The following is a 24631-nucleotide window of genomic DNA, read 5'->3' on the forward strand; positions in this document are numbered from 1 at the left end:
TAATCAAAATGCATAGCATAAGCCATTAGTTGGATGAAATCTAAAAGCAAAGAAAATTGACAGGTAAATACCTGGACTAGAATATCAATGACGGGAAGAGTTGAAAGCAGTCCTTTGTCATTAACATTTCCAACGATGACATCAAGTAATTTAGCTAAACTTGAAGCGTGCCTGTTCAGAAATCCAATCCCACCAGAAATTACATAGTCCTCAATGATACTGACTGCCACCTGCACTAACAATTAATCAGATTTAATTCTATAAAGTATTATCTACCTTTTTTCTTGTTCCTGCTTAGAAGAGTTCATGAAGTCACTATATCTGGCATTAGCAACATGAACACCACAATCTAGTAAAAAATCTTAACCATATTGTGTCAACCAAAAAATTTCAAAAAGCATCAAAATATTGATCAGGTGCTGCAAAAAACACAGGAAAGAGATCCAATTCTAATTATACCAATGCAATATTGGCAAAATAATGAACGTGCTATTTGTACTTGGCCAGTTCCTAATATCTGAACATTTAAGCTAAAATTCCTCCTGCTCTAGAAACCCAAAATCCCCTTTTAGAACACTCAATTCTGTGCAGATTTTCCAAGCTACAAACAACTTTGAAGTCTATCATTGGTAATGCCATCTCCCATCCCGAAGCAAAAATATCCTATTTCATATAGTGCCAGAATTTTAATATGATTCAGCAAGGTTCGACATCTCGGTGCCGGAATCCATACCGGTACCATCCTATTATAGTATCGGTAAGCACTACGGTACGGTTCGGCATACGAAGTATTGGCACGATACGGTACATCCAATATGGTACGGTACCGATGGCAAACTTTGTGATTCAATATATCTGATATCTTAAAGCAAATTATCTGATATCTTAAAGCAAATTAGAACTTACAAAAAAAAATAGACTAGAACAAAGGCAAGAAATCCAAAAGAACAAAAGCAAAAAAAGAAAAAGAAAGAAATATGATAAAGAAGTATAAAAGTATTGCATAGTATATATGAAGTCATTCATTATCTTCGTTATCCTTATGCCATTGTTGTTGTAGCAAGCCTTGAGATTTTGGTTGCCCAACTGTATCTATAAGATTAGAGTCTGAAAAATCTTAAATGTTAAAAGGCACTTGTTTCTTGGCTCTTTGACTAGCAGGCCACCTTATGTTCCATTTTCTGTCCTCGCCCCCCACGCCCCACCCACTACCGTCCAATTATATGGCAGCCCACTGTTACATACCCTAGCCTCTTCATCTCGCATCCATGCATCAAGCCTGAGGGTTTATTTTCCCTCTCTCTTCTTGATGGGCGGTCTGTGGGATGTCCAGAAAGGAAGAAGGAACAGGCTAGGGTATGATAACAGGCCTTATCATCTCCCATCTGACCCTATCAACTTTTCAAGGTTCATCCCTTTCCGCCTTCCTTAACCAAGGATTTCAAGAAGGGAAGAAGGATTTTAGTTTCTATTGTGCGTCAAAACCAGAAAGTCGATGAGTAGTGGATAACTTGGATTTCAGGAGTGGATAACTTAACCCCTTCAGCATTCTGAATTTCACTGTTGCAAGGTAGTTGCTTGACATTGATTATTGCATAATAAATTGAAGGCCAAGGAATAGAGGAATAAAGAAAAGCCACGAGCAGATGCTTCATGGAATCAGCAGCAACGATGAGGGGTTTTCTGAACAAAAAAAAGAGGGTTTCAAGTAAATTTGGGGTAGATTTCTAAAGAGAAGAAAGAAGCAATACAAATAAAAAGAAAAAAAATGAGGTCCCGTTGCCCCCATGAAAGTTTGGCTGCCAAGAAATCTCCTAGTTGTTCTTGTCATTTCTACGTAACATGGGCCTGATCAAAGATTCTGTTGTCGATATGGCAGTTAAGGTATTTTACTCATATATTAACTATTTCACTGGTTTTTAAGCTGCCTAGTTGCTCAGTTGCAGAGTCTCTTTTGGTATGATTAGTGTCTGATAGTTATATTTTAGATGTAGGTCACCATGAGGAAGTTCTAGAATTTACAGGAATGAGTGTAAGAGTAATTTAGGTGTTAGGCTCCATAGAATCCAAGATCTGTAACTTAAGATAAGCATCATTAAGTATCAGGAAAGAACACCTTACATAATCAAACTTTATTTCCTTCCTTTGAAACAGAAAAAAAATTCCTACTTATGGCAGGATTCTAATAGAATAACACTCTAGAGGCCAGCATCTCCTGAAATGCAATTAAATAAAATTCTTTAGGCCTTCCTCTTATCTTTTAAAAAATGGCCTGTTTATGTGGCTAACATGGCTGCAGCCTACACCACTATATTGATCAGTCCAGAAAATAACAGAATTCAGTCCCCGCAGACATCTTTGAGGGCCATCAACAAAGTGACAATAGTTGGTGACATCATAAGAACGGCAACACTCGGAGCTTCTTACAAGTCATAACTTCATAGTAGACTATCTTCTTCACCAAGTAATCTTTCTGGTTCGGTAAAGCTTCATAATTGTCACAAAAGTAAATGATAGTCTAACTTTGATTACATAAAGATATTAGCTATCATCCCCAAATGATTTTTCCTAAACTAATTTGACTCTTATTGTTCAACATAGACTATATTCAACTCTGTTATAAAAAATTATAACAAAATATTACATTTTTTCCCAAAATCCTCTTCAAGACCCTACTGAAGTCTTCATCCCAATCCCCTACACCTATCCTTGTTAACCAATTTTCCATAGAAAAAACCATCCTAATTTATGCCAATCCAAAATCCAGAGTTGTTCTTAGGTATTGTGCTTTTCAGATTTTTGTTCACCTAACACTCCTTAAAAACTTATAGACCTATTTCCAACCTTTAACTTACATCATGGAGACAAGATAGAGAAGGAACAAACCCGCATTAAAACAAAGAAGTTGGTCTTGAAGCTGCACTGATTTTAAGATAGCTGAGACAAACTACTATGAAGTCAAGACTCTACACTTCAGCCTCAAGTATGTATAGGACCAGAGAGGCATGGCGGATTTTAGTAAGGCTGCTATGTCTAGTATCAAGAGCTTCCATGCAAAAGGATGGAAGTAATTAAAACAATAAACAAACATGTTTGGTTAGAAAGCGAAATCAAAGAGGTCACCAAGTTCGTCAATCAGACACCAGCATGAACGCATTCCATTCACAACCTGCAACAGGAAAATAATGCAACATGCAGAAATACAAAAGGTATTATGGGCACAAGCATTGTATATGCAAGAAATCAACTGGAGGCAAAGACCAAGTGAACATATAGGCAAGAGAAGTATCAAGGGAAAAAATAATCTATACTCAAGTTGTAGCATTTAACTTGATCGCAAACCTTCAAATGGTCAAAACTTCTTTCAGTAATAGCAACTAGATATGGGAAAAAATCTAGCAGTTGGGGCACAATTGAAGCAGCATTAGAAAGTGTTGCCTCCCATAGCTGCATAACATGATCATACTGAAAATTAGAAACAAAAACATCAAACTCAATAAACTTCAAAGTTTAAAAGTTCGATTCAATTCACTAACCAGGATACTGTCCTCCAGAAGATTGAGAGCATCAGGGTTGTCTATGTCAATGCCCTTTTGTAAGATAGGTAAAAGCACATTATAGCAAATGGATGACTGATAACCTAAAGAAAACACAAAATTCCGTAGGGCTGCTAGGAGTTGAATCTGTAATAAACTTTCACCGGTTGATTCCTCCCAGATCTGATAACATGTAAGAAACCACAAATATCAGCTTATGTGAGTGAATCATATTGAATGGACATTACAGCAAGAAAAGGTTCAACTAATAAGACACCTTCCAATATAAGGCCTATGCTCGACAAGCGTTTTACCACCAAAAAGACAAAAGTATAAATTCTAGTGTAATAACGAAACAATACTGCTCATAAGATGTCAGTCTAGTATGATTGTAAAGATTCAACATCATGTTTTGGAAACCAAAATACTTTATAACATGTTAAAACATGTTTAAGTTAATCAAGTATATAGAATGAAATCAAATATCAATATACAAAATAAAACTCAAGGAGTCAAGGTTGAATTTTGGCAAGGCAATGGATACATTACAATTATTGTAAACTTGCATAGGTTATCACTTCTTTCTGTCCGCTCTAAAGTTCAAGTTGCAGTTTTTGCAGACCTTGGAAAAATGATTTCACTTCCAATCCCATTCTATTATGGGATTATCTTCACCTTAAAGAAAAGATAATTTACTGTTTCATAATCAGTGAATTTCTGATTGTTTGACAAATTCAAGTTTTGGTATATCATGTCATGAAGACCACCTAATGGAGCATACCTACAATAGGAAAAACTGAAAACGTTTAATAAAATTTGAACAAAAGAAGTAATACTACTGCACCAAAAAGTTCTGTCAAATCATAAAATTCCTGTGGCAAAGCTTGCTCTTTGGTCAATTCACAAAATCTGGATCATGCTCCAAGGGATCACGAAACTAAATTTAATACAAGTGTAACAGGGCCTAACCAGGGCACCAGGACATTGATTACCAAGAATGCAAAGGAAATCATTATTGAGGTTGACAGGTCATATGTAATGGAGAACTTCATTCAAACAACTGAACCAGTTAAGAAGTGTGAAAATTTGTTTACATTGTATCATAAAATTGTTTCATATTGAAAAGTTGAGCTCAAATATAATCATTTCCATTACACAAAAGAGGACATTACATACCACCACACTTGGAATCTAACTATATGGAGTACATCAGCAAAGACCCTGCTTATACTCTCTTTAATACGACCCTCTTCCATCTCACGCATGCAAAATCTTGTTCATTTTATCATTGGCAATACGCGCCTTTAATAATGTCTTCATGAAACCGTTCTAGTTCAATGGCATATCATTATCAAACATACATTTTAGGAGCCCCATTTGAAGCACAACGCTATGGCTAACATTTTTTCAATGCACATGGTTTTAGACCCCAAAAAATATCTTCCAAGTCAAGCATTAGAAATGCATGATCGGGCACAAGCCTACACATACTCCATTAGCCTATAGCAAATGATAATCGTTCTATGAAGTGCCTCACGTTTTAACCCATTCTTTCCATCAAGCATCGAGATGCAAGCAGGCTAAGAGTTGGTCTCTACGAGTCTTCTCTTTGCTAGTCTTGATACATCCTTACACTCAAGAATTTATGTCCTCTCTTTATAAGTGGTTTGGTCTCTTGAGCCAGCAATTACTAATAACAACAGCCAACAGGTCATGATCATTTCACTACCAACTATTCCATCGTGGAATTTAGAACAGTCATTATGTACTTCTCATTCAGCCTGCTTGCTCAGAAAGCCCCCAAAATCAGACCATAGTAACTGGTGCAAAATAACAACACTTTATAGGTAGTGAAACGATCTAAAATAACAACCTCAGAGTAACCATTTCAGATAAGTTCTGATGATTCAGTTTCAGGCAGCACAGGGAAAGGAGGAGAAGGGGAAGGGGGGTGGGATGTTGATGGATTCATAAACAAGTAGACATGCCTATCTATAATTAAGTTCATGATCTGAATGTCAAACTAATGTGTGAAGGTCATATAACTACACCATTGTATCTTGAGGCAAACAAAATGGTCGACATATTACTTAAAAAAAAAAAGCCAACTGCAATGACTAATTTTAGCAGGTTGAATTGACTGATTTTAGTATGACTACATTTCTGATTCCAAAAGCCTGCAACTTTGTGTGCAGAATGATTTCATGGAAATTCAAAACTTATGTCGTGATATCTACAGAATGGATAGGCTTTCCATTCAACTATGCAGAAATAAGTGCCATGACAAATTTATATACTAACGATATTTATTATATTGCTAACTGCAATGACTAATTTTAGCAGGTTGAATTGACTGATTTTAGTATGACTACATTTCTGATTCTCAAAGCCTGCAATTTTGTGTGCAGAATGATTTCATGGAAATTCAAAACTTATGTCGTGATGTCTACAGAATGGATAGGCTTTCCATTCAACTATGCAGAAACAAGTGCCATGACAACGATATTTATTATATTGCTAGGTTAAACAGCATTACCACATAAAACACTTCTACAGTTCTACTACATTTACAAAGAATTAAATAACAGCAATTGTTGTTTCGTGTTACAGAAATATTAAATCTGCATAGACAGGAGTTTTACAGAAGCCAAGATCATCGATCAAAGGCATACCTTGTGGAAGAAATCTGCCAACTGACTTGCAAATGGAGCAATTTTCTCACCAACATGTTCAATCAGTACAGATATCAAATTCAAAACTTGAACCTGAAAATAGGAACTAAGGAGGTAAATCTCTATACAAAATCACCTCAAGTAGACACCCCCTCCCTCGAACACACACACACGTTACATGCTTGTCCGTGCATGCACATACACAAACATGTAAGCACAGGCAAAGATACATTGACATGTTCACGCAAGACCACACACAGGTTGAGAAATAAAAGCCAGTCATGGAAAGAGATGAATGAACTTTGTATAGGCTCACTACCCAAGAAGAAGATGGGAAAAAGTTATGAAGACTCAAAATCCAAAAGATAAAATGTTCTAGAAGATTGCAACAAAAAAGATACAGATTTAAGAATACTAGAAGCTATACATGGATATTTTCTAGTTGATTTTTTAAATGCATATATCAATGCAAGCACATTTCAAGATATATTGTTTTAGTTGCAAATCATATCCTGAACCATGATCTGTCGTACCGCTTTATACCATCTGATATGGGACATCTCATACCGTACCGGAGAAAACCGATACGAAACTTAACTTTAAGGCAGTACAAGCTCCATACCGAGCTGTACTGCCCCGTACCACCCCATACCAAGGCATACCAAGATGTATCGAGGTGCATACCGGCCCGTACCGAGGCATACCAACTTGTATCGAGGCGTATCGAGATAAAAATTGAAAAAATGGTTAGAGTTATTTTAGTACAAAGATGTACCATTCCGTACCGAACCGATAAGATACCGATACGATACCCGGTACCGAGATTGCGGACCTTGTACTGAACAGCCTTAAAACCAAAATAAATAGATAAAATCATGAAATTTTGGATGAGATAAACCAAAACCAACTCCCTCCTAGCAAAATCAGGTAAAGTTCAAGAAAAAGAGAGAATAAATTTAAAAATAACAAACAATTGACGGATATAAATAGCACAGGTGGAACATCTTGATGTGTAACATATCAAACATACTTTTAGCCCTAACTGTATGTATACACTTGTGAAAGTACTTCTTGCTAACAAATTGCATGTTCAGTGTCATGCAGTGGATAAGATGGTTTTTGTTTATTTGCAACCCATTCATCAGCTGCAATTTTGCATATGTAGATACTAATTCTATCATAGCAAGAAAAGATGCCTAATATGAATACAAGTTTGGGTATCGAAACTTAGAAGGCACATTCCAGGTATGTAGTTACTCGTCAATAATTAATGAGAGACGATAGCATTTATTCCTATTAGATAGATATTCTGAGGCTCTGTTTGATTGCAGAGGAAGGGAAAGGGAGGGGGTGGGATTCTGATGGAAAATAAATACGCGGGAATTTCCTACTGTTTGCTTGCACTACAAAAATCATAGAGAAAATTTTATTTTTAATTTTCTTGGTCTGGCACGGAACGATTTTGTTGTTATCCAATTCCTGGAGAGGAACAGGCTTTTGATTTTTCTTTAACAAATCACTATCTCTGGTGAGGAAAAATATGGGTATTTAGAAAACACATACATTATGTAGTCTCATGAAAAATTTCTTTTGAATTTCCTTAGCCAGTCATTGAAAAAGATGATTCTTCTCTAACAAAATTTTTTTTCTCTCACTTTCTTAGTGACCAAACAGAGCCTTTTTGCTTGAGCAGGGTTCAATGCTTCTGCAACATGCTTTCTAATTCAGTGGGCACATGATGCTAAGTTTATGAAAGCAGTTTGTACAATTATAAACAAGCCACTAACCTAAGGGCTTACCATTTTGAATCTTCTGACCGCCTACTATTAAAGCAAATCATAAGAATTGAAAATACCTAAAGTTTATATTTCCCATGGATGTGTCAGAGAACACAAGGCATGGATTCCAATTTTCACATAAGTTTAAAATGTTAATATGTGAGCCTTACTTTAATGAAGCCTCGTACAAGAGCCTTCAAGAAATCTCCAATGGCCTCGCCTCAATGCTTTTGAACAACAACATTGACCTAAGTTAAAATCTATCAACTTTGACTTGCTCCGGCCCTTAATATCCCTTGCCCTTCAATACAAGCACTCAAGCAAAATCAAAATAGCAATAAAAACTCATTTTAAATCCAATAGATTTTTAAGGGAGCATCCATTCAGTAATCAAAATCTGTATCTTTTCACTTCCCCACTAAAGGTTGCACTTTTTAAATTTCATCAGAAGAGTGACAACATGCTTATGCGTGATTACAGCGAGCCGTACATATTTTATTTGAAAGCAGTTGGTATGTTTTTCTCCTTTCTCTTAGACATAATGCCTTCAAAAATTGGTGTCACCAACAGCAAGAATCTGAGAGAATCCAATAACTGGATATTAGAGCTTGTTAGAGTTTTTACATGAAAAGCATTCAGTGTATTGTTCTGTTTAGCAATTATAATACCGAAAACATTAAATTTGCACTCTCACATGCTTCCACTTTAACCTACATTGTGTATTAAAGTATATTTATTTTTCCTTAATTCTTAATGTTTCCTTTCTGTTCTTCAGGCTTGCTAGAAATGATGTGAATGTCTCAAAGTAGGACAATAACATGAGGGCATGAGGCTCAAGTCTACAAATAAACCTATTCATACATAAACATATACCTCTTCATTCTCAATCTCCAGAGAATGTATGAGAGGTAATAGGAAGAGTACATCAACCAATAATTGAAACAGATTGATCAATTTAAAAGACAAATTTCACTGCCAAAAACCCAAATTTCAATATTTTATCAGCTAAAGTAACTGCACCAAGTGTAAGCAGTCCGAAGAAACAAACAATAGATTCTGATACAGCCCATTGACAACAATGCACATCATAACCAAGATGTTAGACCTTGCTAATTTAACCCACCAATCTAAAGAAAAAATATAATATGCAGAATACATCATTTTTTCAGAAATGAAAGAAATTCAGTTAAAGAACAAACCTTTGAGTCAAATTCTTGAACATCTTCCATCAAGTTGAAACATAAACTCCAACAAGTTGGTAGAAGCTCAAAAAAATCTTCTTCCGAAAAATTGGTGTCCTGAACAAGATAGCATAGAGACCGACAAGCTGCCAGCTGCAAAAGACACGTGCAGGTAATACATTTAGTGAACAAAGCAAAACCTGCGAGTGTTAGATGAAAAATGCACCCATGGTAAGTTACTTCAATGCAAGGATTTAAGTCTAATTGGGACATCCCGTGGGATGCCAAGATAGAGCACCATCCCAAGTGTCAGACAAATCCATTCCACTCCCCGTTCAGCATATCCCAGTACATCCCTTGTCCCAAGTATTGGGACAGGACAGGACAGAGGCAATTCCCATTCCACAGAAATATCGAGAGACCCCCGTCCCACATGATCTAAATCATTGTTTCAATGCTTCAAGTTGATGTTGTACTAATTAAGAAATCCAACATTTTGGAAGGCATGATTCACGACAAGAAAACATACTCTGACAGCTATATCATTGTCTTGAAGCAATTTGATCAAAGCACAATACACCAGCTTTCTAGTTTCACCTTTGATCTACTAAGAAAAAGGTAATCATCAGAAAGCAAAGCACAAAATGGCAGTTAGCTCAACAGGAAAATTGAATATTGTTGCAAGGTCGAATGTACAGTATAGTTAACAGAACGACCAATCCGTGACAATCATAATTCAATTGAAAACAGAAAAAGAGAGGAAGATGACTTTATGTGGTGTAACCTGCACAGAATTAGGGGCAAATCTTCAGAAAAATTAGAGCCATTGAAACTCTCTTTTTCTAAGAAAGGAAATTCCTGGTTATTATTGGAGCATGATAGATCACTTGCATTGTATAACAGTTCTTACATTTAAGTTAACAACAGATGATTATAGTTAGTTAACTGTTAGGCAGGGGAAAGCTGGCTGGACAGGTAATGTAGGGATTGGTTCAATTCTCCTTGGCTCACCATCATTACAAGAGTAAACAAACTTATCAGAAATTGATAGCTTCCATGTTTGAGAAACCATTAATTTCAGTTCAAATTAAACTGTAAGCATGTAACCTAAATATGCTATTATGATTTGCACACTGTATTATTCTGAGTCTTGATAATAATGACATGACATATAACTCCTCGTCTTCATATCAACTAGCAGATAGGTTAAAGTGCCACGTATTGGAAGAATTCAGTTCCAACAAAAGCACTATGACCTTTAGCATGATAGGATCAATGTCACACTATATCAAACTAATGACATACAATGCTGACATTTTATATCATGAATCAGCCATGACTCCAAGTCTCCAACTAAATGTTATAATAGTTTCGGCAAGGTGCAAACCAAGTACCTGAATCAGCAGATTAACTGGTTTCATGATATATAGTACATAAAATTAAAATGGGTCCCAAGACAAAATAGCTTAGCTTGAAAAAGTTCAATCATGGAAATGATAAAATCTAAAAACTACAAGTGCATATTTTAATTTCACTTCAACACTGCATATTTCACAATAAATATGCTCTTCCTAGTTAACTAGTATTATTTTCATGCATCACACTACAAGAAATATTATTTTTATTGATGCAGCTTAGTTTAAGAATTATGAAGTACGTGTTGATAAAGCATTGGACTCCATCACGTGATGATGCTCAGCAAAATGCACATTGAGTACTAGAAATACTTAAACAATCAGAAATGATCAGAAAGCTAATTATGCAACATTACCAGCAGTGCCACTGTGCTGAAACCAAAATTTTAAATACAGTGCTGGTGGGCATGCCAATCTGATGCTCTGCTGGTATGCGTGCCACATAATGTCCAAATATAAAACATAAAAAGCTAAAAATATTTAAAAATCCTCTTTAATTAAAAATAATTAAAATATTAAATTACTTGGTAAAAAAGTTAAGTCACTGCTGTGCTGGGCATTGCAACCAGCCTCGCATGGTATGAGTAATCTGGCACAGACCGGCATGGCTGGCACTTGAAACCATGCTGAAACTACTGCTGGCTGAATAAACTTTATGTGTTTGCCTAAGGACAAGACAGATGAAACAGCAGCTGAAAAGTATATGAATGTTCAAGACTGTTGAGAACTAGATTCAGGAATATGAGCCTGAACAGAAGCACAAGCTATGAATAATCCCTATGATGATAAAATATGCTTTGCAATAAAGGCAGAACCCAGAAATGAAAAAAGAAAAACTTAACAAAGCAGGATTAAGGATAAAAACTTTGAACCTCAGAAACCCACTGCCCAAGTATTAATGCAATTTTTCGATGAATAATGCGCATATTTGGATGGTCATTTGCAAGTTCTATACTTAGAGATCCGTGGAACCTGCATATGAGTAGGAAGGACAGTGAATTATTAACAATAAAGAAAGACAACATATTTCAACAATAGTCTTCTATAACAACAATTCAAGGAATGTGCATAATGAAGGAAGTTGTGCAATATCACAGTAAACGTATCGATTGCAAAGAGCTGGTACAATATATGGTCAAACATGCAAATATTATATAGTACACGTGGAGGCAGAAATACGATGTATACCTAGTGACAAACGATTAAAATACTTCTGAACAAGTTTGTAGGTGATAAACCTAAACAGCTAAACATCTCGGGCATCGTAGTGACATAGATCAGTGTTCTATAACAATCCAATGTGGAAAACTAATGTAACCAAGTTTCTAATTATTTTTGAGTATGCATTGAAAAAGCAATTAAAGAAGGTTTTCTTCTTAAAGGCATGTAGGTTACTCCAGATAGTATCCTCAATACCACCATTCACCAGTAGAGCACATTTTCACATGCCATCAAATCAGCATGGTGTACAAAATTGAATATGTCTCAAATTATTCAAAATCAGGTCTATTGTTGGACATACGTGAGACTAATCAGCAGAAACTTTCAAGTTCAGACCACTGTCCCACCGTGGTGATCTCCTCCAAAACAACCCTGACCTGAATAGCAGGAATTATGGCACCAATTCTGTTTTGTAACAATCAAAAATTCAAAATGCTTTAAAGATGATCACAGTAGAAATACCACTGACATAGTTGTAGTTCGGTAGTACACACACAACACAGCATGAGTTGTCATTGTATCATGATTTATGTCCAATTATGTTCATCATAAATCTCTTAGCCAATTTGTATTGTTAAAGTAAAAACTTAGAATTTGTACAACAAAATGAACAAATACTTAAACCATGGTTCAAAGAACTGCTGGAATGGGAAGATGCTATCATTCCGCAAAACCGGCACCGATGTGGTTGCTAGGACACTAAAACCTGTGTACTGAGTCTACTGACGGTACCAAACCAACCATACTCGAAGCATATCAAGTTATCAACAATTTTCCATGCTTTTGGATGCTATTAGTTTCAGTACGTACCCAGTACCCATATTGTACCGATACCATACTGTTCTAATGGGAAAATGGTATGGGGTTCACTACTAGTAGTTAAAACCTTCCTTGAAACCAATGTATCTAAGGGTCGTTGCCGTACACATGCATATGCTGACACATGGAATAGGCCAGCATGGGTTCATCATGGCACAGCATGGCCAGCAGGGAATTAGGTGCAGCCACCACCTCAATCCTTGCTTGAAACTATAAAATACACAGGTCAAACAACAATCAACATATGCATGTATGTTAATATATAATGCTAAGTTTCTATAGACTAATTAAAGACAAGCAAAAATAACTTTTATGGAAAGCATCTCAAGAAAAAATGTAGATGAAGACCGACATATGCAGAACAGAAATCTTGTTCTTCTAAACAAATTAAAAACAAAAGCAAATATTTCCCAAAATGATGACAACACTACCATTCATTGAAGATGAGGTAACTAGAAAGCTCATAATATGCATGGCCAGCAGCACTATAAACAGCATCTTTTAGAAGCATTCCAGGAGTAATTTCGATTTCTAAAGGTGGGCAACAATTCATTGCCTCATGAAGAATGGAAACGACCACAGGACCAAGGAGCTGAGAACAACATGACAGAGATTATATGTTATCCAAATCAAAATTAAAATATATTGATTGCAAAATTATCAAAAGCAAGAAGATAAGCGTGCTAACATGTCTATAATTCTCAAACAGAACAATATATAGAGCTTCAGCACATGGCCTCAGTTTTTCTGTCCACTGAATCATATCCTGCTCATGATGAAAATACTCTGGACTCTGATACCACTCATCCAAGTCTTTTGCTGTATAAATGAAATACCTGTTAAAAGATCAATAAGCAAGGCCTCAGGTAGTCACTATTAAGGTTAAAAAAAAAAAGAGTGTATTATGAAGGTCTTAAATCTGTAAAACAATGAAAAGTCATTAAACAACTGCATGAACCATTCAATCAACAATCCACAAACTTGGCTTCAAAGATAGATAATCGACAAAAATTGAAAAGGAAAAAAAGCATACTGAATCAAAAAAACATGAATTGAACCACTGAAACCGAAAGAATCAGACCTTTATTGTCCCATTCTTCAACATAAGGGTATATTTAATAAGCAAGACTCTTTTCTAGCAGTCACACTAACATCAATTAAAGAGCATTTTTTATGACTTAAAAATAAAATGGATCTGCTATCCATCAAAACTGCAATATGCACAAGCAAATGGATTTAAAAAAACTCTCACAAATTCTGGCATATTTTCATATAAATAGAACCCTTTGTATGAAGATGTTGCACAAGAATATTCAGGATCTTTAGTGCAAATATGTTGCATAAGACAATTCAGGACACGACAATGTTCTAAATAGCTAAGGTAAAAGTATTAAAAAGTAAGATGTATTGTTAAATGTACCAAACGTTCTCTAGCTCTAAAAAATTTTTAAGGCTTTTAGGGGAAGTCATCTAAAGCATTTAAACAAGGTCAAGTCAACCAAATTTTCATACTCTGCATCATAGATATGCAGGTTAATGCTGTGAAACATAACCAACATCAGCATTAAATAACCACCAAGAAGAGCATGCCCCAAAATAAGCAAATAGGAAAAATGATTTGAGTATCATAATTAGCAATCATTTCAACATGTTGTTTCAGAATCATGTTTACCAACTGGTATGCCATTTCATAGTGTGAAATCGCCCATAGAAAGCAAATGCCACCTGCATAGGTTATAAAGGATCTATGATATACCTGTGCCGATAAGAACCCAGAAACCAGAACATATCGTATGGTGCACTATTACAAAGGGTGCTTTTCCAAACTGTCGTGATAATAATATTTATTGTATTAGCAAATCTAAAGAATAAAGACCATGATAAACAAAATCCCTCACTAAACTGTAAGACCCCTTCCTCTTTCCCTCTCAAGTCCCATTAGGACATCCAAACAACAAAAATTTCATGAGGCTTAATACCGTCATTGCAGGGATCAAACTCCACCCTGCCTAATGAATGCTCAGGCCTAGTTCTAAACTGGCATAACTGTGCTAAAGCTTGAAACAAGTCCAATTTGTGGTGTCAACAACTAGAGACAGAGATAACTGCAATGATAGTGCAAATAACACACATCCAATTGTAGGAGCAAAAACTGCTAGAAAATAGCTCTGCAATAAAATTAAGCAACTACAGTGATTCTTACAGCGATTTAGATTTAGATAAAGTAAAAAAATGCCTTTAAAAAATGCAATTTCTTTTCATTGTTAGATAAATATAAAACAACTTTAAGCTAACAATATGTGTGTGATGACCTGATAGAAAATTGTAACCACTGCAAAAAGCAAACAAAGGTACAATTTACAACAGAAGACCTCTACAAAATAAGATCATGTAGATTATTGGGTGAGGTTCCTTGAAACAACTTAGAAATGAAGAACAGAGGTTCATAGAGCCCCTGTAAATTATTCGTGAAATAGATCTAAGAAAAACTAAATACGGGTGAAAGTCCAGTCCATTAGTTACCTTCTTATCAAAATGTTACACAGCAATATTATGCCCTCGCTAGGCAAAACAGTGTTAATAATGTCACCAACAGCCATAGCGATGCTCTTCTTCCTTTGGTCTAAACTTAGGGATTCCCCACTTCCATCAATCACACGACCAGTGAGAGTTGGTTTGTATTCTTTACACTCCAATACTGATTTGATCAAGACCATGCATTGAATTAAAAACTGCTCAAAAGATGAAATTGCTGGTTCAGGATTTGTTATCTTCTTCAAGCAGAAGTCTAAAACAGCTGGAAGAACAGTTTGGTCACCAAACGAATAAGGATGTTTGCATTGCAATGCAACCAAAACTTTCATTAATTTCGTGCATGCTCTCTTCGTGAAGTCACATAACTTAATCTGTCCTTCAAGGGAAGAAGAGTCTGCAGAGTTCAAGATGATTAGTAATTTAAGCAAATGGAGATATTCTAAAGTTGAATAATGACAGAAAACTTGATGCAGAAAATAATCAGTTTGTTTCCCTCGGATAACTAAAAAAATAACGAACACATGGACAGACTAAGTTATATGCTATATATATATATAAGGAGCTAACTTTGTAATATGACATACACAAAGAAACGGATAGACCACTCATGATCTTTAATTGCGAAGTTCTAGAAATACCAGTAATCCAGAATAATTATATACAATCAAGAGCAATTATCTAACATTTATTCACCTGAAAACAAACTTAATTGTGGACTACAGTAACTCATAAGAGAACACAGCAAGGAAGATCTCATCAAAAATACTGAGCAATAACTAGCTGGAAAAAAGTTAAAACCAGTAGATAAAATTAAATTATAAGATAAAATCATATCAATAAAATTAAATTCTATTCCATGGTTCTCGCATGAACCTTGCATGATAAACTACATTCATCGGAATATCCATTCGATCTAACCCTACAGCTAGCAGTACAGAATAACCATAAATAACAATAAATAAATTGACAGAGGTGACACAAATCCTAACAAGACTACCGGATGTAGTATTTTACTGCATGTCTAATGCAGAGATGAGAGTCCAGTATCTTAGCTTTTTATCTCTTAGAATGCCATTTGGCATGATCGCTTACGATCCGCACTCATTGGTCTCAATTTCTTTTAAAATCAACACCATACATACAAACTTTTAAATACAGAATCAAAGCTAAAATTTCAGTCAGTATCATGGCCATGCTCAAACAATTGGTGAATTGATGCAGCAGAAGGTAGAGCTAGCAAGTACTATGACCAGCTGGATTCCAATTTCAAGTACGACTCTATACTGGTTCTAATACCAAATTAGGGTTAGAGGTCATGTCCAAAACATACTTCTAATACTTTGTATGAAGGTGGCCCTTTGACATATTAATAAAAAAATTTCAAAGAGAATCTTTCTTCAACAAACTAAGGGTTCTTCAATCCAATCTGCTTCAATTTGTTGTCGAACTTGAAGTCTGATCCCGGCGATCAAGTCACTCTTCATCCTTCTCGCTGCATCATTCCTGTGCTGTTAAGGGCAACTGCACTGATGAAAGGGATGGGGGAGTATCTTAAAAAACCAAACTTCAGTTATAGAATAAGCAGTAGCAAATATGGTTCCGTCAGCAAACTTTTCAAGGCGTGGTATGTATAAGACTTCAATATAAAATACTGATCAGACAATATAGGTAAGATCCACATTGTGGTCATTCTAACATAGAAAGCAGGGTGTATGGTTTTTTGACTATTGCACACAAAACCAACATGAGACAATTGTAAACAACATAATTCGCAGGGTAAATATCAAATTTTGCATCTTATAATGAGGGCAAGATGCTGAAGCTATTCTCATTTCTCAATCATAAAAGATGAACAGTTCAAAAGATTTGAAATGAATATCATGTCACCAACTGACCAAAAAACTAATGTTTGAAATTTCCAAGTTCAGAAGTGATCAAAGTCGGCAAACCAAATTCAACAATCAAAATCATCTCCCACCAACAAAAAGACTGTTATCATCCCCCAGTTTCACTAAAGAAATCACCAAAGAAATTCTGCAGCAACACAAATTAAACAAATAATATATACTAACAGAGCTAGACCTCTTCAATGTCTAAAGCCCATCATCACATAGATGGAATCAATATTAAGGATGACACAGAAAGGACCAGAACTGTTGTCTGACAAATAGTAAAACATGAAAAAAAAAAACATAAAGGTGCTAGAACACAGATTTAATAAGTTTTTAAAAGTAGTAACGAGAGATGCATCTTACAGTATGGCAGAAATGATTGAATGGCACTCAAAAGCACAGGAGAGACTTCCTTAACCTGCCGAACCTCCTTAAAAGTTGAAAATGTATGTTAAAAAATTGTTTTGTAGCTCTATTATAGTAAAATGAGTAAATTTGAATGTAGCTGCAAAAAAATCGACCACATTTTTTACTTGAACTTGGCATGATACCTGTGCTGATGTTGTATCACTTGGGTGGCCAGAAATAATCAGTCGCCGAATTATTTTTAAACAAAGCAACCATCTTTCACACATTAAAAGCAGATCATTTTGTTGCTCCGCTGAGGAATTCATGTTAATGCATTGCAAAAGAGCAGAGAAATTCTGCAGGATGGTCTGCACATCACTCTTCCAGAGGGTCCAAGTATACTCGAACAAGTGTGAAGCTATCTGCATGAAAAAATAGATGTTTGTGTTACAAAGCTAACACTACTACCCCTTTCATAACTGCCAAATGCCAATTGATATGTCCAGCCCAGCAAAACTTTCAGCCATATGGCAAAATATTCAACTTTAGAACAGCTAATCAAAAAAGTGGCAAACAAAGGTACAGTAACTCCAGTAACAAGTGAAATCTTTGGACAGTTCTTCCTCCTAATAGCACCAAAAGAACAAGAGAACTGCAGAAAAGCATACTGAGACCAGTGTCATTTGAACAATAGTAGATGCTCAAGATCAAAGAAGCTAATAAAAACCAAAGTGTCTAACTTGTGTGAATTGTTCATGATGCCGTGCAATTTCAGAGTCATGATGCAGGTTCAAACCCTATTCCAGCATCAGCCATTCAATCACCTCAAAGCACGAGCTGCTAATCAATGTAACCAAAAGGTGTTTTGATGCAAATTCTTCACCATGATGGGTATAATTACAGCCACATTTTTTTAATCATAAACAAGAGAAGATAATGCCGATCCAAGACACAATTTGCCTGTCTCAGGACCTGAAACAGGCTCACAGACCTAGTTATCATGGTTCAAAGTGTTGATTTGAATCAGGACATAATATCTTCATTATAATTTCTTGGGTATAATTATCTAGGCGTATGCCCCTTGGGAGAACTTTTCTACTCATATATAAACCTAATGTCTTTATATAATTTATTGGGTATAATTATCTAGGCATATGTCCCTTGGGAGAACTTTTCTACTCGTATATAAATCTTGCACCTCAACAAGGGGCATATACCTGGCTACCTGACTCCGTTTGGAATTTTTTTATTTTTTTAGTTCATTGTTTTATCCATTTTCACCAAAGGACATATGCCTAGGTACTGGTTATCGGCTCAGCTCTAGGAAGAATTTTGATTTCTTTCTTCAACATTTTTCTTCTCATTTTTTGTAGAAAAGGCTCGTTAGACTATTCCATTTTTGTGGATTCAAGAAAACCGCTAATCTCATATTATGTTCTGTAGTTTTTACGAAGGCATAGAAATTGTCCTATAATTTTCTACATATAAATTACAAAGCAAAGTTTGTAATCTCAGACCATATCACCCAGTACGGAGGGTACGAGACTGTACTGGTAGGGTACCAAGACTAGATACATCCCCCGTATCAAGTGCAGGTACCGAGATATGTACCGTACTAACACTCTGATACGGGATGTACTAGTTGGGCATGGATACAGAGTTAGGTACAGAGATTGCAAACCTTATATAAAGAGATCTCTTTGTTAACTTTGTTTTGAAGCAGAATCAAAAACTAGTCAAGCATAATTCAACAAGAGTTTTGTAGCAAATGTAGACTAAATAGTAAAACATGATTTCTTCCGTAAGAGTCAAGCAGCTAATCATCATTCAGCTGGTCTTCTTTCTTAGGAGCTAAGAAGATGAAGCACACAAAAGTGATAAGAGTTGCCTACAGTTGGAGTGCAAAATGAGTGAAGAATATCCTTTCAAATATAGTGGACAGCACACAAGTTAAGGAACTAAAATAAACAGATGAACTTAGATGCAAGCTAAATGTTGCCTAATGAGATATTTAACATTCACATATCAGAAGCAACATAACATTATAAACACCATGATAGAAAGAAACAAAGTATATAATAAGCACCAAAAAAGACATACCTCTGAGAAGGTCCTCTGGTCCGAAATAAGGCGTTTTGTTGATAGCTCCTTTAAAGTTCGAAAAAGAACCATAAAAATCCTATGCGAAGCAAGCATATCAGCTGACTGGAGCTGTTGCACCAAAAAAGAGAAGAGCTCCGGCCTATGGACAATTACCCAGCAAATATTATTAAAAAGACATTTTCCATCAACTGCAAATTACAAGGCTTTAAAATGGTTAGGCTATAATCAGCAAAATCAATGCAACACCTGGCAACGAGGATTAAAGACACTATTCTAACATAAACCATGATCAGAAGTTGTAAAGATTTAGATTAACAAGTAGTGGACTAGATAATCCAGTAAGGTAGCTAGATATGTTCATAGTTTCATGTTGTTAAGAAAATTCCAGTCACATAAAAGTTCTGGTCTAAAAATTTGAGGATTAAATGAATATAACAGAAGATTAGATCAAAACCACCAGTCTAACAAAAAGCATGAAACTTAAGTTTGATAGATTTAAATTAACAACAGGGTAAACCACGATATGCTAAACCGGTCGGTACAGTCCGGTATGGTCCCTGACCGGTCCGGTACAGTGGTAAAAAACGGTTTCGGTCCCTATAGGGCCGGAACCGAGCGGTACAGAGGGCGTACTAGTGCAAACTGATCCCGGTTCACACCGATACAAGTCTGATACCACTTTGCACCAGTGCGAACCTTCGCACTGGTACTTCTTCGGATAAATGCCACAGTGGCAATTTTTCCACTTTAATCAAATTTTTTTAATGCCACAGACTGGCATTTTTTTCACTCTGTGGCAAACTTTCTTTAAGGCCACAAAGTGGCATTTAATGCCACTCTATGGCAAACTTTTTTTAATGCATGTGGCAATTAGGCATTGTCCACAGCGCACGGGCACACTGTGGCATTATGCTACAGCGGGCTGCACGCTGTTGCCGGTTCGATACCGGTTCAACCGATACCGAACCAGTCCGATAGGCAACTGGTACGCCTACCAGTACCGGTGCAGCATTTGCGGTAAACTATCAAAAAGGGATAAATAAATGGCTTCCTGGGAACATTTGAGGAATAAACGAATACAACAGTAAATTACAAACAATTAACCATGCAGGATAGCACCTCGAGTTCCAAATGAGCATGATACCAGGATAGATGAAATCATCACACTCAAAGATTGAGTGGCTTTCCTATTTGGCTAGTTTTACATTTTTTGAAACTTTGATATCAATGAATACATGTACTAGATCAGTACGAGAATCCTTGTCAATATTTGCTTCAAAAAAAGAATTTGAAGTCCCAAAACTTCCAAAACTATTCCCTGCTTCAATTTCTGCGTCCCTTTCCTTCCAACCCATAAAAGAAGCTTGGTGAAAATGTAATTTTTGTCCCTTCTCAAAAATGAAATGTAATCTTTGGACCGGAACAGTCAGCTCTACCCATGCCCATCAATCCACCACAACTTTAGATCCATCACTAGTGACTCACATAAGGGCACCTCAAGTCACGACTATTTTACCACGTCTTTCCGAACAAGCTCAATATCCCACAAAATGTTTCACAATTAGGACTCCTTACACAATATTGAAGGTTGTCCGACACCATGGAGCATATGGCACAAGATGTTTTTTTTTTTTGCCAACCCACCACTTCTTGTATTATTTACACTATCATGTTGTAACTAGCTCATTCATTCAAGCACATTATGCATTCTTCTCATAAATTTGGCTGCTTGTGTGTTCTACATAAGCATGATAAGTTAGTGACCACACATCTGTGAACATCCTAGAAGCAATCCCCAACAAAGTCCTTATTCAAAATATTTTCAACATAATGCTTTCAATTTCCGCTAATTTGCTATCAGGCCAAACCACCAAACCTCTCTGAAATAAAATTCAACATTCACATGGCAATTATTCGTCAGATAAAAATTGTGGCAGATATAAATTGACAAAATTAATCTTCCACCCTCTCATCAAAAGACAATACAAACTCATGTAACTGATCATCCATAGAAAGCTGTCCTACTTACCATGAATCCTGCATAATCACATGAACAACTTGGGAATAATAGCAAAAAAAATTGTGAACATGAGATATCCCTATCTCTATTTAAGAAATGGGACCAACTATGCCAAAAAACATGGATGTTCATCAGGATAGTTTGGGCACTAGAGCATCTGTGCCATCCAACAACCATAATTGCAACCAACAAGCCTAATTTAATTCATTAATTTACTGGACATATAGACCCTTTTCTCGTTGTTCTTTCCAATCAAGAATTACATCTTATATCAAGTTATCAACCTTTACATTACCGAATCTCAAGAATTACATCCTATATCAAGTTATCAACCTTTACATTACCAAATCTCCCTTCCTCCATATTGCATTGTGCGCACACCATCACTTCAAGATAATCTTATTTGATGGCTACTAATGTTGTATCAACAATCAATTGAATTGAAGCCAATTCTATGCTTTTGTTTGACTATATTTTGGCCCAATCTACAGTATATTTTCTTTCATAACTCCAACTCATACTTCATCCTTATCCTTGTTGTAGCACTTAGAACAAGAAATTGTAAATCTATAGGGGGACTTCCCCAATGCCGATAGCTAACTTGTTTATGCGAACCTAAAGACAAAGTCTTGAAGTAAAGCCGCAAATAGGCTCATTCTAATAATTGGAGCACCGATCATTGCACTTTCTTTCTTGCACATGACTTTCTTAGTTGTCATTATATTACATGATACTTATTGCACATTTGCACCCTTATTCCATGTTAATGAAAGCCATGTGCAGGTTATTTCAGTCGTTACTTAGCCAAAATGAACAGCGATATACGGAGGTTGTTAAGTGTGGTTTTCCTGAACTTATTTCTCCCATAGACTTTCCATTCAACAAATTCCAAGAATATCCTCTTTGTTTTATTTTGGTCTTACTGAGTACTACTGAAGGTTAACAAAAATGGTACAAATTGCTATTCAAGGTTTTGAATATCACTGGAATAGAAAAATACTACCAGTACCGTATCATTTTGGCTGGATTTCACCACTAGAACAAGCCCAGGGTCGTCGAAACATAGCTAGACAGGGCATCCCCGCTAGGCCAAGTCAATGCTGGTAGGTACAACCCTTGGTTTGGCCGATACGACGAATGCATCATGCATCCCGGCTGAAACAAGTCGATACTGACCGGTACCGAACACAGTTTATTTCGCAAGCATCCCAACTAGGAAACCTCGAGAAAATCTTTTTAATGGTTTCAGGTCACCAATGGGGAGACAAAGCTTACTAGGTGCTTTAACTCCTTTAGGCATCTCATAAGAGACTCCCAAGCCCCCTTCTGACCTATTTTGTGAGAAAGAGAGGGAGAAAGAAAGAGAGAGAAAGAGCAAGAATAAGAGGAGATAAAAAGAGAAAGAGGAGGAGAAGGATTCTTGCTCTCACTCGAGACGCATGCTAGTGGATCAGCAAGGGACGACACTCCATTTTGGTGAGGCCCTCGGATCTCTTTTTTTTTGCCCAATGTTAGAGAATTGAAAAAATAGAGAAATTCATGTCAAATTTTTTTATTTTACTTGAATTTTGGATATGTTATAGGGTGCACAACGCCCTACAACATGGTGATTTTTGTTTTTTAACCAATTATTAAAATATTATTAAAATAAAATATATAATATGAAAAATTATAGCATGCTTGCATTCGTAATATTGACATGCTCCAATTTTTATAGATAAAATATTTTTCAAAATATTTATAATCAATTAATTTTTGTATAGAGAAATGATTAGAAAATATTGAAGCATTTGAGATTGAGTTTAAGACAACAAGAGATTGAGATGAAAGTATTTGAATTAAAGCAAGGAAGAGATAGGAAGACTAGTAGGACTTTGTTCGTGATGATGAAGATCATGGAAGGTTATATCATCTCGAACCGTCCGATTCAGGGCATACCAAGCCGTACCAGGAGCGGACCAGTATAGGTGGATTCCACCCTTCAGTTCGAGAAACCGATGAGGGAGGAGGAGATGGAGGAGAGAGAGGAAAAGAGAGAGGAAAGAGGGAGAGAGAGGGGGAGAGGGCAGCAAAAAGAGAGGTGGAGGTTAACTTTAAAAAAATTCAAAAAAAAAAAAAAGCCAAAGCCTCTGTTTCATTTCGAAATAGAGACTCTGCCCTTATTACAGCGCTACAGAGGAGAGGAAGATTCGAAAGCCCTCTCTATCCCTCCCTCCTTCTCTCTCTCTCTCTCTCTGCCACCGTCTCCCTCTCCCATCCTCCTCTCTCTCTCTCTCTGCCACCGTCTCCCTCTCCCATCCTCCTCTCTCTTCTTCTCTCTCCTTCTCCCTCTCCCCTTCCTTGTCAGTTTTCCCTTGTCGGTATACACCAAAACGGCATGGCAAAGTACCGTACCATACCGTCGGCCTACTGACATGAGTGTCGATTCCGGTACTGCGGATCTCGATAAAGATCCTATGCTTGGATGGTGACGAATCAGCAATCTCGAGATAGACAGGTACTAGATGAGCTAAGGGAGAAGGAGAGTTTGCACATGCCACATAAGATAGGGATCACGATGCTAAATGAATGCTAGATCTTACAGGTGACATTGTCGTACAAGAGGAGAGGACCTACGGGTAGTGCAGCTAGGGCACACAAGATCAAGGTTAGAAGGATAGATGTGCAAAGAGGTTGGGAGCTCAATTGCAAGAAGCTATGTTCAAAGATAGGAGAATTACTTGCACATGTGACATACTAGAAGTAGAGCTGATAAAAAAGATTAGACATAGCAATACTGGGAGATTAGAGAACTATTATATAGATTTGAGGGAGTGGACATTAGTGACACAACCACTAGTAAATCAAATAGCTATAGTGGAAACTGGATCTCATTGTAAGCCAGTGGATCTCCTAGTGCATCAGATAGTTAAAGTGGACATTAAGCTCCATCTGTGTATGATCCATTTGATTTCTTCCATTCATTATATCTTGTGAGATCTAACTTTGCACATTACCACACCTATGGATATGAGTATAGCCAGGGATCAAAGTACAATATCGCTCCCTACTACCCTGATTAGCGCACGTCTGCAGCATCAAGAGCAAGATTTGGGTCATTATCCGACATCT

At 36.4% G+C, this 24631-nt stretch overlaps 1 protein-coding gene across 7 annotated transcripts in view; it reads right to left on the reverse strand.

Annotated features, from left to right (window-relative positions):
- Positions 1-24631, reverse strand: part of LOC103709243 (ARM repeat superfamily protein) — a 39130-nt gene that overhangs the window by 10439 nt on the left and 4060 nt on the right. For 2 of the 7 annotated variants that reach the window (XR_015967784.2, XM_088702410.2), the window contains exons 5-17: positions 19498-19688; positions 17601-17819; positions 17413-17479; positions 15146-15551; positions 13311-13458; positions 13054-13214; positions 11455-11554; positions 9697-9771; positions 9186-9320; positions 6209-6301; positions 3537-3719; positions 3343-3447; positions 72-230 (exon numbers count right to left, since the gene is read on the reverse strand). Coding sequence is in view for 4 of the 7 variants with exons in the window: in XM_088702410.2 (XP_088558536.2) it covers positions 72-230; positions 3343-3447; positions 3537-3719; positions 6209-6301; positions 9186-9320; positions 9697-9771; positions 11455-11554; positions 13054-13214; positions 13311-13458; positions 15146-15551; positions 17413-17479; positions 17601-17819; positions 19498-19593 (1947 nt within the window). In the remaining 3 variants the exon portion in view is untranslated. Of the gene's footprint in view, positions 1-71; positions 231-3330; positions 3448-3536; positions 3720-6208; positions 6302-9185; positions 9321-9696; positions 9772-11454; positions 11555-13053; positions 13215-13310; positions 13459-15145; positions 15552-17412; positions 17480-17600; positions 17820-19497; positions 19689-24631 lie in introns of all 7 variants that reach the window. The other 5 variants (XR_015967783.2, XM_088702408.2, XR_015967781.2 and 2 more) reach the window with 3 other exon arrangements.

The sequence above is a fragment of the Phoenix dactylifera genome, chromosome 8, assembly GCF_051530095.1.
Source record: "Phoenix dactylifera cultivar Ajwa chromosome 8, Ajwa_hap1_PhDact_Kaust_v1.1, whole genome shotgun sequence".
Classification (NCBI taxonomy): Eukaryota; Viridiplantae; Streptophyta; class Magnoliopsida; order Arecales; family Arecaceae; genus Phoenix; species Phoenix dactylifera.